This window comes from Chenopodium quinoa, unplaced genomic scaffold (genome assembly GCF_001683475.1).
Source record: "Chenopodium quinoa cultivar QQ74 unplaced genomic scaffold, ASM168347v1, whole genome shotgun sequence".
Lineage (NCBI taxonomy): Eukaryota > Viridiplantae > Streptophyta > Magnoliopsida > Caryophyllales > Amaranthaceae > Chenopodium > Chenopodium quinoa.
The window spans coordinates 4,425,719-4,439,988 of record NW_018744633.1 but is presented as its reverse complement, the minus strand read 5'-3'; the positions used below and the strand labels follow the sequence as shown (position 1 = coordinate 4,439,988).

Below are 14,270 nucleotides of genomic sequence, written 5' to 3'. Positions count from 1 at the left end.
ATTTAGCTAGTTATCCAATGCCCCCGGGACGTTCGTTAGCTTTTGCCTTCTAAGTAATTTATATGTTTAGAATGAAAATGTGTAAACTAAAATAAAACGGTAAAGAAGATGAGAGTTAAACCATAATTATATGAAGCCAAAATAGTAATTGGGTCCTAGCTCACAAAAAAATAGCCCCCATGTCATGTGCAAAAATGGGCCTACAAGTTTTAAGGGGCACTGACCGCTATAAGGGAGGGCAGCCCTAAGAGCCACGCACATTTCCTTTCCTTTGCATTTGCATGTGATTTTTCAAAGGTAGTGGCCGCATTTGAGGAGTTCATCACATGCTACTCTTGTTTTTGCTTCTTCCACCTTTCCATTTCCCCCCTTTTTTGCTTCTACTTAAGGTGCCAACTTTGGATACCACTTTTTTTCTTTTCCTTTGCCCTATACAGATTTTCTTTCTATTTTCGAATTTAACTACCGTCCTATTTAATGACTTACTTCACCTCCGTAACTTATTTAAGGAAAATTTGTCAGAAACAATCTTTTAAAGTGTCCACTTTATTTAAAATAACCTTTTAAATTTTTTTTTGCAATTTCAGACCATATTATAAATTTTTTTTATCAAAGACAACCAAATGCTATTTTCCGGCGTTTGACTCTATTTATCCCGATGTTAACCACTAGTGTGCAACGCTCATGAACTCGTATATTGCTTAATACACCAATTTTCACTCCAATTCACTTGTACTAAAAGAGGGATGAAAGAGAAGCAGAGGTTTTAATAGGAGTTAATTGGAGGAAAAAGGGGTGTATTAAGCAATGTAGGAGGTCACGTGACTCGCACACTCGTGGTCAACATCGGCAAAAATTGAGTCAACGCCGGAAAGTAACATTTGGTTGTCTTTGATAAAAAAAATTTATAATGTGGTCTTAAATTGCAAAAAAAAATTTAAAAGGTTGTTTTAAATAAAGTGGACACTTTAAAAGGTTGTTTTTGACAAATTTTCCCTTATTTAATAGCTTAGCTTCAAATGAATATATACTCCGTACTACTCTAGTCCGTAATATTTTATATTTGTATTAGTCTTCGTAACATTTTTGGATTAAAAATTAAAACTAATGTACTTCTACTTTAATTTGCAGCCGATATCTATTTATGTGAATTATACGTTATTTGGTGTGATTTAACCTGAGTACATATACATATTGAGTTTTAAGTTATATCCTTCTTAAACTATTTCATGTAAAGTTTTACAATAATAATATTGTTTGTACTAGTTAGACCATGGCCATATGTTTGATTGACCCTAGTTAATGTCAAATTCAATGGATAAAAATAAGATATTTACGTACGACACTTGTAGAACATAATCAAGTAGTTGTGGCATCATAATGATTTTGATGCCAGGTGACATGACATTTATGATTAATTAGTCCATAATTAAAGCATAGATCATATGTTTTACTCTATTATTTGAATAATATTAAATTAGCTAACGTGTTATTTGCATGTATATTGTGCTAATATGCTCTCTAATCATAGGTCACTTTATGTAATGCTGGTCATTACAAAATTATTCACCAAGTTTATGTAGGATAATCCTTTTTCTTTTACAAGAGTAGTTTATCAACGTTTTTGTAAATTATTTAGCTCAACTTTATTTTAACCTTTTCACTATTATACCGCGTCTAATACAATATAGAGTGTATATGTTTACCTTATTAAAGAAATATCCCGTAATAAATATATACTCCGATCCGTAATACATGTCTTGCTGATATAAACTCCTTACAGCATAGGGAATTTAGAAAAGGATGAAATGAGCATATGTAACTTCGTAATCCAAGTATCCAACCCCCACGAGTAGGGGTGTAAATGCTATATGTTGTTATCCCACCAAACCTTCATGTTGTCCCAACTCAAAAACAAAACTATATTATATACAACAATGCAATTGCATGTATATATTGTACATGTACCACCAAATTTGATTATGACACATTATATATAATCTCAAAGAGCAGTGATTAACATTATTTTTTTTTTGTACATTCAATATTATTTAAAATATTATTGTTTCTTTTAGATTTTATTGCAGAAATACATACGTACCTCTGTATGAGTTATATTATACAGGAAAAAACGGACAATATAAGATTCAACAAAGGTTAACTTCACTAAGCAGCAGTCACTCACTCCAGCCACTTATGTTAAGGGCCAACACGTGTGTATCTTACAATTATGGCCCATTTTGTCAGTCGACGTTTTTGGACTAACTTAGGCCCAACTGCCAACTGTCGTCGCCAACTCACCTATTTTCACTACCACTATTATTAGCTTAATTATATGATTTTATCACTAATAATTCTATAATCAGTGTTGCAACATCTATTGCAAGTTTAACCTTGCTTGTATGATGTAAAACCATAAATAGTTAAATACTATTCCAATGATAGGCGATTTGACTTAAAAAAAATACTTTTTTGCATTTTAATAAGTATTATACTTTAACTGATACGTAATTGAGTATAACATGAAAAAAGGCATGCTTGCCAAGCTTTTGTCAATGTTGGACCGTGAGTCGGGCTTTGGCCACGTTTTATTGGGAGAAATATGAAAATGCACAACACAATCCACTAAGGGCTTGTTCTGTCTAGCTTAATTTTAGTTCAATTCAATTCAGTTCAATTTAGTTTGATTCCTAATTTTCTTCTCTTATAAACAATTTATTTCAGTCATTTCAGTTTAGTTGTGTTAAGTAAATCGGAACAGATCCTAGTCTATCTAGTATGATAAAATTAATTAAATTTAGCTTAATACGCAGAAATCAACATCTTTTATATACGCCGGAGTTGTTTTTTTTTTGTTTGGTAAGAGCATACATAAATTTACATAGTAGATAACTCTAAAGATTAGAGTTCGTAATTATATAGAAGGAGATGAAAATTGAAAACGTAAAATAGGATGTTATGGAGGAGTTGGACAGTGTAGTTTAAAGCATGTGCAGATAGACCCATATGCGCACATGCAACCATGTGCTTTTCTTTTCTATTTTCTCTCTCTCTCCTTTTATTTTATTTAATTGTTTATTTATTATTTTTATTTAATTCTTTTTTTTTTTTTGACCCATGGTTGCTTTCATTAATTAATAAAATCACATTTAAATAGTTGTATTCGATCTTACCCTTAAATTTTATCCCTTTTTTTTTTTTGACTTTTGCCATGAAGTTTTTGTTATATCTTTTGGCTTTTGCTTCCACTTTCACTTTCACTTCCACTTGCACTTCTTTTTTTTAGTTGTATCTCTAATTCCATTGGCTCTTTTATGATCCTTCTCATTCTTAATTCATCATTCTTATACCATGTATAATCGAAATCATAAAATTGTGTGCTTCAGTGTAGTCATAAAGAGGATAATACCGCTATTCAAAAAAAAAAAAAAAAAAATATCGCTCTACTTTCTTTATCTTATTATAAGAATCAGTTTTGATCAATAAAAATAAGTTTGTATTTGGTCGGGTTGAATATACTATACGTACGTAATTGTTGTACAATATACCATTATAACAACAAAGTTGATTAGATAATTAAGAATGATATGTTAGTTGACTAATTAGCAAGCTACATATAACATATATTGTTTTAAATATTTTGATATTTGGAATATCTTGGATCAACTAAATCTATCCATAACCCAAGTGACAAACAAGCAAGACAAAAAGGAGGCAAAATATTTAAGCAAATGGTCAATTGTCTCCACACACGAATCTCCAAGTCTTCAAAGGTTGGCCGTAAAGCTCGTCGGATAACCCCCACCAACTCTTACCCTTTGTCTCAAATATAATAATTTTGAGTAGCTTTAGAACTTAGAGAGTAACATTTTTTGACAATTATGCTAATAATTATGATGAATATTAATGAGAATTTCTAATCAAAGTTTTTAATTTTGACTATGAGAACGTGAATAAACAATATATATTGTGGGGCGAAAAGATTAGTTATTTAGTGAGTATCAATTTGAAAGATAATATTAGCTGAGAAATACAATAATACGTATTTATTGGGAAAAGAAATTGTTGGCTAATTTAAAGTATACCTAAATTGATTTGAAACTTAAAAAAATTCCATTAAACAGTCATTTAACTCAATTTCTTAATCATCCAAACAGTCATCAATGTGACGTAGTGGCAAATATGCGATGGTACTAGTTAAAATTTAGTAATGTTTTTTTAAGATTACATAAAAGACCGACATTATAATTAAAGGATAGGAAAATCATGTTATACAATGCATCTATACAAGAATACGAATTATAATGGATGACAAAAGAAAAAGAAAAAACAAGATTATTGAAATGAAAATGAAAGTACATGTTACATATATAGGCGCATATTGAATAAAATGAATACACCAAATTTTAGAGAGACAAATAAGAAAGCTTAATCAAAAATTGAGTTGTCAAAACTTGAGTTAAATCCACTTACACAAGTTGGGCCGGGGCCCAGCCCAAATCGTTGCTAGGAATTTCATCCTACCGTCCAAAAGTAAATGTTCTAGAGTACGTGCATGCCCAATTGAAACACGTGGAGCCACGTATGACATTTATCTATAATTTTCTAAGGTGACAAGAAGGTGACATAGACTGTTACTATTGTTGTCATCTTATTATTTTGAAAGAATTTTACAGAAAATCTTATGTCACAGTATCACACGTGGCATATTGAATACGATAGTAGTAATATCTGGCTGAATATTTGGAAATGTCACCTTCTAATTTACCCTTAAGTTTTGTCACTACTTGAACCAATTATTTTGTTACTCCGTACTTCGTAATTTCTCTATCAAATATACAAACAAAATTTGTTGATTCTACGTTATCTTTGGTTTTAACTTATATGACTCATATGATGATGTGTTGTTAACTTGTTATACATATAGGCCTTAATTAGTAATTTAGTGACGATATAATATTTAGAAATTTACTCCGTATTAGAGATAATGATGAGTTAATTGCACTAAAATGATACCATGCCACATATTATGATGCGACACCTACCATATAAGAATTGTGTTAAGTAATGAAAATTTTAATCTTGTTTTTTTAACATAATGACTAGGGCATTATATGGGCCAATAATTAATTTTTGTAGCGAAAGCTGATGAATGATTAGAAGTAATTTATAAGCCAAAAATGAAAAACTTAACACTTAAAATTTTGGGTTATTACTGTAAAGTATGTAACATCTTATGCCATAACTCTATAAGGTCCATAACAATATTGTATAGATAAATTTTGATAAGTGAAATCGTCAATGCTACACAGTAACGACAATATGATTATAATTATAAAGCATGACAATTAAACCATTGCAATTACATAGTAACATAGCATTATAGCAATAATTTAGAGGGAAGTCAAGAGCTTGTGACCAATTTGGTAGTACGCATATGCATCACTAGCAGCAGCCACTACATGTTCATCGGTAAACACCATCGAGTTCCTCGAATCAATCTCAATTTCAGAAGTTGCGGATGTTGGACCGTCGTATGGAACCCCAACTTGATTGGCTAAATCGATCAAACTTGACTCGATGAGCACGGGTTTATTCAAAACTCGTGCAGCCAAATCACCTATTTTTACACCAACTCTCGAGTAGCTAAATTTTACAACGCTAAATGTCGTTGGCAATTCTGTAACTCCAACAAAACAAATCTTGTTATCTTTAAAAAAATTATCAAGGGACTCAGGAGCGTTAGCATAACTATTTCCCAAGTAATCTAAGTGAATGATAGATTAGGCAGCGGCGAAACACACATAGAACTATAACTTGGGTGTAGTAATGACCATGTTTTATCTTCTTGACGTCTAGGCCAACAACCTTAGTGTTACATTCGAGATAAGATCGTAGGTCAGCGATGTGCTTGTCGACAGCTGCTACGCAGTTGGCTACATGCGCCGTGACCTTAGTACCGTGGATAGTAACATCACAAGTGCCCATTAGTAAGAGGAATTCTACCGGAATTACTGGTTTTTTTTGTGGCCTCTTTAACATTATTTTGACGCACTTCTTTAGCTCAAATGTAGTGAATTATACGAAGTATTGTATACCGTGTTTATAATTTTATATGCTCTTCTTTTATAGAGTGGTTTCCTTGGGTAAATGAAACATCAAATCTGCATGTATGGTAGTAGTCTAGTAGAGTATTATTTGATATGTATGATAATATTTTTTTTTTTTTTTTAAATCTAGGAAATAGTAGAGTATAGTAAAGTAAAGACATTATCAACACGACCATTAAGATTTGCTACGTGCACATTTCAATATTCCATGTATATTTCATAATTTCCAAAGATAAGGGTGGCATGATTTATTCCTCTTGCTCTATTCCTATGCGTGTAATTAGTTACTCGTACTACTCTTGCTCTATTCCTATGTAATTGGGCACCACGTTCCTAACTTTACCCAATATAAGATTAAGTAAATACGGAGTCCTTGTAATAAAGAATCGATGACAACATAATAAAAACTTTTCTTATTTGATACAAAGTGAAGTTGTATATATACTCCGTAGTTTACATGGAGATGGAGTACGTAATAATAAAAACTAAAATTATTTATTGTAAACTTTGGAGGTTTAATAAATTTTATTGATTTCATATTAGGGTAACAAGAAGAAAAGGTGAAAAAATTGTATATACAGTGAAACCAACACCATTGCAGATTTACAAGTAAACTAATAGCCAAAGTAGAGATCGATTTTTTTTATTATTATTATTTTTTTATTTTATTATTATTATAATTTTTTTTTTTTTTTTGAAATGAAGAAAGATAGAATCCATTGAGTATTAAATTAGATCCAAATCTCCCAAAGTTGTAAGCTGTAGGGATTGATTGCTTGGTTGTAAGTTGTAGGAATATTTCATGCTTGAATTTCTTCATTGTAAAAGTTTATGACTAATCTTTTCTAGAAGGTATGACGTATAATAAGTATATTTAACCTATAATGCAACAAATTAAAGCTAAGGTTAATGCTTTAATTGAGTGTAATTGTGTGAAAACCTAGCTAAAGAATATTTGGATTGTATAAAAGTATTACCCCCAATGTCAAGCAAATCACATCATATCTTTACTTAACCTCATCAAGTGTCATATATGAGCAACAAATCAGCTACTCTTCAACTTTGCATTGACACAAAATGTCTCATAATCCAACTATTTTACTTGGATTATTTGCCTAAGTCTCTTAAGGATTTCATGGGCTGGCCCAATTTCACTTTTGTTGGGGTTGAAGTGGCTGATGATGTGGCTAAGTTGAGGGATGAGTATGGGCTGATCTGTGCTAGGAGCAGGGATATTCAGGCCCATGCTTTGGGCCTTTGGCCCATAAGGTGGTACCGAAAGCCCGGTCTTAAAGTTCTTGCTCGCGATATCGCCGGGCTTTATATGGCTAAGCCCATTCATGTTTGTAGGAGTGATTGGCAAGCTAGGGTGCTGAGTAAGGAGCAAGTGGAGTATGCTAGTATTGATGCTTATGCTTCTTACAAGATTGGTTGCAAGTTGTTTATGGAGTAAATGAGTAATTAAGTAAGGAATAATGATGTTAAGATGGTTTGCAATTTACTATTTGGTAATGTTATCTACTAAAAATTAAGTTCTCTATGTTTTTATGTAACGAGTGTTGTGGAGTTTGGTGATATGTACTCCTTACTCCTTAGTTGTAATAGTTTCTAATGATAATGTGAACGAGTCATCAATGTTCTAGCTATTAAATCTTATGTCTTCTTTAATTTTACAATTTTCATATCAAAATTATTCCAATTGTCTCTTCAATTCAAATTGTCTATAGGTTTTTTTATTATTTATTTATTTATTTATTTATTTATTTTTTAATTTAATTTTTTTAGACAAAATAATTGTGCATATGCATGCAAGTGCGGATCTACAATAGACCGTAGACTCCACTAGTAATCGTTTTTTTAATAGACTAATACCAATTTCAATGTAAAATGAATGTTGAATTAGTTTTGCTTTTATGGGTAATGCTATACATAGCTCTTAGGGCTATACTTAAGCATTAAATTTACTCTTGAAAAATGTATAAAGTTAGGAATTTATGACAAAAACACGCACAAATCGGTGTAATTAGTGTATTTTTGTCATGAATTTCTAAATTTTTAACAATTTTCAAGAGTAAATTAAATGTTTATATGTAGCCCTAAGGGCTATGTATTGCATTACCCATAAAAGCATATTTGTTTTTACCTTAATTATACTTGAATTGGTGCCTAAGTTTTTATGATATTTGTTTAAGCCTTCTTACAAGCATATTTCTTATTCTTTTCTAAGTGCCCCTTGCTTTAAATTGAAAAATAAAATTTTAAATCTGCCCACTGTAATGTATTGGGTAAAAAATAAAAAGAAAAGTATCTAGATTCTTTTGATTGGTATGCAATAATAACTAGAACCTTTAAATCTACCTTAATTTGTCTATGATTAGTTAAGGCCACATTGGCACTATGGCACATGTGGTACATGTAATATACAAGTAGTAACTATAATAATGTCAATTTGTTACATTTACAAATTGGGTGGAAGATCCTTGGTTTTTAATTGGTGAGTTATTAGGTAGATGTTTCTTATGAGATCATATTAGGTGTCTAGGTAGGTGTTTCCTAATTTCACTTTCATATTAAAGCAAATTAGGTAGGGATATAATGGGTTTAAGTGTAATGAATTAATTAATTTGCACTTGTATATTTTAAGAATATTATTGAATGTATGTAGTGAATAATAAACCAATAAAAGATTAAAAGTGTAGTATAATTGCTTATTTGTTTGAACGATAAAAGTCGTTTGATAATAGCATCATAATGAACACTTCCCCTACCTTAAAACAGAATTGAAAAAGACACCCACAAAGTCCACAAACTAGCTAGCCGAAATAGATTGTATTGCTAATCTTTCATTATAGTCCAATATGGAAGCATTTGTATGTCGGCTATGTACCTTAATTCACTTAATGGTTCATTAAGTGAGGATATGTAGAATATACACCTAAAATACATGCATAATCCGTTTGAGTAGAGTTTTCTTTTCTTTTTACTTCGTATTTTTGAATGATTGTGAATTTGTGATGAGTGGGAAATTGAGAATCTTTTTCTTTGTTGAAATCATGTGCCATCATTTTCTTATTGTACGGATGTTGCAATATAGAGTACTGCTTGAACAAAACTAGCGCTATTCAACAATTAAGAGGAACTTGCTAAGCCACTCCATAACCAACCATACCCACTAAAACCTATGCAGACCAGAATATTGTGGGCCGCCTAAGCCACCACATCAATCTTGCCAACTACGCATCTCCCTAAAGCACTAATCCCTCCGTCCCTTAATTAGATTCCTATTTTTTCATTACGTGAGGAATAAATACTAGAAATAAGAATATAATTAAGGGACGGAGAAAGTATATACTTCTTGTTGGACTACAAAATATCTTATTATGGCCTGAGTGTCTATTAATAGTTCTCAATACTCCATATATGTTTTACATAAAAAAAAATTCAATATTTCGAATATTGAAACTTAAGGTATGAAATCCAATATTCGGGATTTAAATATATAGGGAAAAAAAAATCAAATATACCACGTATTAAATTTTGGATCTGATCGATCAAACAATGGATCAAAATTTTTCCCCACTCGTGCAACAGAGAAGATATACGAGTATAAAACTACAAAAGTACATTCATTACATATGTTTTGAGATTCAATGTCAATATGTCATAACATACATTTTTATTTAAAAGAACTTATCATGCAACTCTAGAAGTATATTCTTGAATCTAGCTTGATGTATGAGGCTTGGGAATTGCATCACTATTGCTTATGTCACTACTTGTAAATTTGCGAATAATTATGATCAACTAAAGCTTTTTTAAGTCAGTAAGTCACACGATACATGTTGTTGGATCAACTAATATTTTTAGTATTTATATTCATATTATTGGAGGATAATATCAACCAAAAGATTAAGCTGATAATTGAGGTCCACGAATATATTTTATACTCTATCACTTATTAATTATTATAGCTAGCCTACTCTATCCAAGTCATGTTAAATTAGTACTCCATCTGTCCCTTAATTACATTCCTGCTTTCCTTTTTGGGTGTTTCAAAATTATATTCCTACTTTCTCTTTTTCGTATGTGAACCAAATAACCCCAAGTTATCCCTAAATTATTACTTTAATTATTTTTCTGTTTTGTAATTAATGGTTGCACAGAAATCATAATTTTCATTCACCCTTTTGAACATTCTAAATCAATGTGCAGCATTATAACCGATCATAATTGGTCCTTTTATTTTTCATAAACAAATGTGATTGGTCCTTTTTATTTTCAAAGGATTGATAACATGTGTTTCATTTAATATCACTCTATCTTTGTTTTATTCAAAGACAACAATAAATGTCTTGCAATTCCATTGTACTTTCTAATTATGCATGGGTTTTAAGGTTACTCTAGGTTCTTTAATTTCCGTGTAAATATAGAAATAGAAATGTAATTAAGGGACAGATGAAGTACTTAACTCCCTTTTACGTAGTATTAGTAATAATGGATCTTATTATTATTATTATTAAGCATTGCTTTTGGTGTAAGCAATTTGTCTTTTATTTATTATTTATTTTACGGGGTAAAGCAATAAACAATATAAGTAAACATAAGTAAACATAAGCTAGTGCATGCTTCTAGAAGATAAAGTAAGCCTAAGCTAGTGCATGCTTCTAGAAGGGCATCATTTAACGGATTTTTTTATGAAAGTAAGCTTAATTGGCAAACAATTTACCAATCTAGACGCGTGGCCAAACTATTTACGAAACTGAGCTTCTGACATAAAACGCTGCCTCGGTCAGCGTTTTACCTTTGGTTATTATTTTTTTTATGAAATTTCGTATTATGTGAAATACAAATTTAAAAAAAAAAATTGGAAATACAGTAAAACGCTGACTCAGTCAGCGTTTTTCTTGTATCCATAACAGAAAAAAACACTGACTGAGTCAGCGTTTTACACCTAAGCATAAAACGCTGCCTCAGTCAGCGTTTTATCTGCTGGCTGAAGGCAGCAACAACAGGCCCCCAACAGCAGCCAGTGCAGCCCCCTTCCACATCCACCACCCTCTCCACATCCACCAACACCACCACCCTCCTCCTCCACATCCACCACCACCACCATCACCCTCCTCCTCCACATCCACCACCACCACCATCACCCTCCTCCTCCACATCCACCACCACCACCACCACCCTCCTCCTCCACATCCTCCAACACCTCCACCACCCTCTTCCTCCACATCCACCACCTCCACCACCCATCCTCCTCCACATCCACCACCTCCACATCCACAATTTATTTTGAACGAAATGAGTCAAACGTGGACAAATAAGGAATTTGAAATTCAAACAAGACATAAATTCATTCAAATAATTATTCAAATAATAATGTAATGTAAGTGTTATGTACAACAAACTAGAGAAGGTCATTACAGCAAATAAATCAGATAATTCTATCCTATTATGATTCATCAATTTGGTGTAACGGCTCTCTATCTTGTATGTCCACTCTCGGCCTTTGACGACGGCTGTAGTGACGGACCGTGGTAAATGGGTTCGGGCGTACTGGCGGAGTCAGCTCGCTGGAAGATGGGTCATCAGGATGACGTAGAGGCGCGGAACTGCGAATGTCGTACTCCTCTGCGCCCGTGAATGACGAAAGATCACCCCCATAGCTACTCTGGCCAGCCTCGAACTGTGAGTGACTAGAGTGGCCGCCATGATCGTCCCGGGGGTGGACGAGATAGGCGTGACCATATCTCTGCAAGGTAGCCATGTCCATATCTCGCACCCGCTCGACCTGTGCTCTGGGCGGCTCAGGTATGCCTGGAAGGACGTCCGACAGTGCGTCAACCATCGTCGTCATATCCAACGCCTGTAGTAATTAAGGATGAGTTAGTTGAATGATATATAAATTTAAAATTGATAAAAATAAGTTAATCAAATACACTTACATATCCCCTGATAACGTCAAAGGATGGATGGTAATGTGCGGATGGCGGTGTGTAGCTGGGGTTGATGAAACGCCGTGTAATCCGCATGTACCACTCCATGTATGGATCGTATGGATCCATAACACCGTGGATGGGGTCACCAGTGACGACGAACTCCAACCGTCGATGCCACAAGTCAATTTACTGGGCATGCTCCGTCCGCCAGTTCCTGTCGCTTTGTATAGAATACTTCTTCACCATTTCCTGAAGCATTTTCTTAGATTCAAACAACATACCCTTCTCAAACTCCCCCCCGATCACAAATGTTGTATGACTACCTGATTTGGCCCAATATTGATCAACCTCATAATTCTCATTTACTTGACTTAACCAAGGAATAGGAGTTCTAACCATGGCCTCCCCACCTTCCATGTCTGTAGAATCAACATCCATGTTATCCAGAATTGGTTCCTCCTCTTCGCTCTCAGCCTCATCATTTGTTTCCCGGAGCGCATCATACAGAGACAACTCGTTATTCACCATATGTTGTAGATTTTCAAGATGATTCACCAATGGTTGAGACGGTGATGTATGATCATCATGCTGCGTAGGTGAATAACTTTGGAGTTGCATGGGAGAAGATATAACTGTGTTTGATGTCGAAGGCCCAGATTGGCCAAACATTGTCATAGATGTTCCACCATATACAGGTGAAGCTATATGTGAACTCAACGGCATCTGGAACAGATTGTCATGAAGCAGTCTGCTGAAGGACCCCATCCCATATTCAGTTGATGGAATGTCTTGTGAGGGCATTCGGAAGGACTCTGTGTAACCGGAAAAATAGGTAGCTTGTTGATCTGGTCGAGTACTTTGTTGCGTACACGTAGACACTATTTCTACATATATCTCATGTGGATAACCCCTCATTAAAACAGCGCTCCTCAAAGCTTTCAAATGTCTATCGTTAGAACAAGGTAACACTTGAACCGCATTATTAGTCTCAAACCTCATTTGAATGTTAAGTTGTACATTCATTGGGTTTAAGCCAATAATGCTATGAACCTCGTTCATCAGATCGTTGAAAGTCATGTCCGGTCCAAGTGGCAATGGTTCCATATTTCCACCACTATACTGGACATTCGGTCCATCAGACACAAATTCACCCCCCCCATTGGCATAACAAAGCTGCGTTTTGTACAGCCATATTCTATACAACAACCAAAAACACATCTTAATTGCATGCAATCTCCACCAATTCGCACAAAAACAACCAAGATATTCACACTATAAACATAATTAACCAACATTGTTCCAATTCACATTACAACCACAACAAAGTACACAACGAACATATTCACACTATAACAACCAACATATTCTACATAACAAAATTTTCGTAATTAAACAACAATGTAGGCTACTTTATCAAACTAAAACAACAATTTCATCAACATTATCAACAATTTCATCAACATTTTCAACAATTTTATCAAACATTTCAACAATTTCATCATAAACTTTCTTACTAAACTAACATCAATTTAGGGCTTTTATACTAGATAATTATCAAATTACAACAAACCAACTTAGAATTATCAACATAATTGTCAATTTACATCAAACTAACTTAGAATAAACAACAACATTATCAAATTAAAACAATGTAGTATATAATTATCAAACTAATCTAGGTTTTTAAATTTTAAAAACAAATAAGTGAGAAGTACTAACAATGTGATTATAAAGAAGAGGAGAGGCGCGGCGACAACAGGCAATAGACGGCGGCGACGGCGGCGGCGGCGACGGCAGAGCTTTGAGGAAGATAGGCTATTGCGTGAGGAAGAGTGAGTTTGAGTTTTTAGTTTTGAGGAAGAGTGAGTGCGCGAAAAATATACCAGGCAAAACCGCTGACTCAGTCAGCATTTTAAGAAAAGCGCTGACTGAGGCAGCGTTTTTATGTATTTCCATATTTTTTTTTACAAAAATTTGTATTTCACTAAATAAGAAATTTTTTAAAAAATAATAACAGAGGTAAAACGCTGACCGAGGCAGCGTTTTACCTCAGAAGCTCAATTCCGTAAATAGTTTGTCCACGCGTCTATATTCGTAAATAGTTTGCTAATAGGGCTCAGTTTCGTAAAAAATCCTCATTTAACCACAACCTAGTACGTAGTACATTACTAAGTTTTCTTAGATGAATGACTTTGCATTGGTTCAATCGATGGTACGGAGT

The 14,270-nt window shown here is 33.5% G+C and overlaps 1 protein-coding gene across 1 annotated transcript; it reads left to right on the top strand.

Moving 5' to 3' along the window:
- Nucleotides 1–5,966: 5,966 nt before the first annotated feature.
- LOC110701510 (Werner Syndrome-like exonuclease) lies at nucleotides 5,967–8,014 on the top strand. The gene has a single exon (XM_021879148.1). It carries the CDS (start codon nucleotides 7,144–7,146, stop codon nucleotides 7,561–7,563), a length of 420 nt encoding a protein of 139 aa, XP_021734840.1. The 5' UTR covers nucleotides 5,967–7,143; the 3' UTR covers nucleotides 7,564–8,014.
- Nucleotides 8,015–14,270: the final 6,256 nt, after the last annotated feature.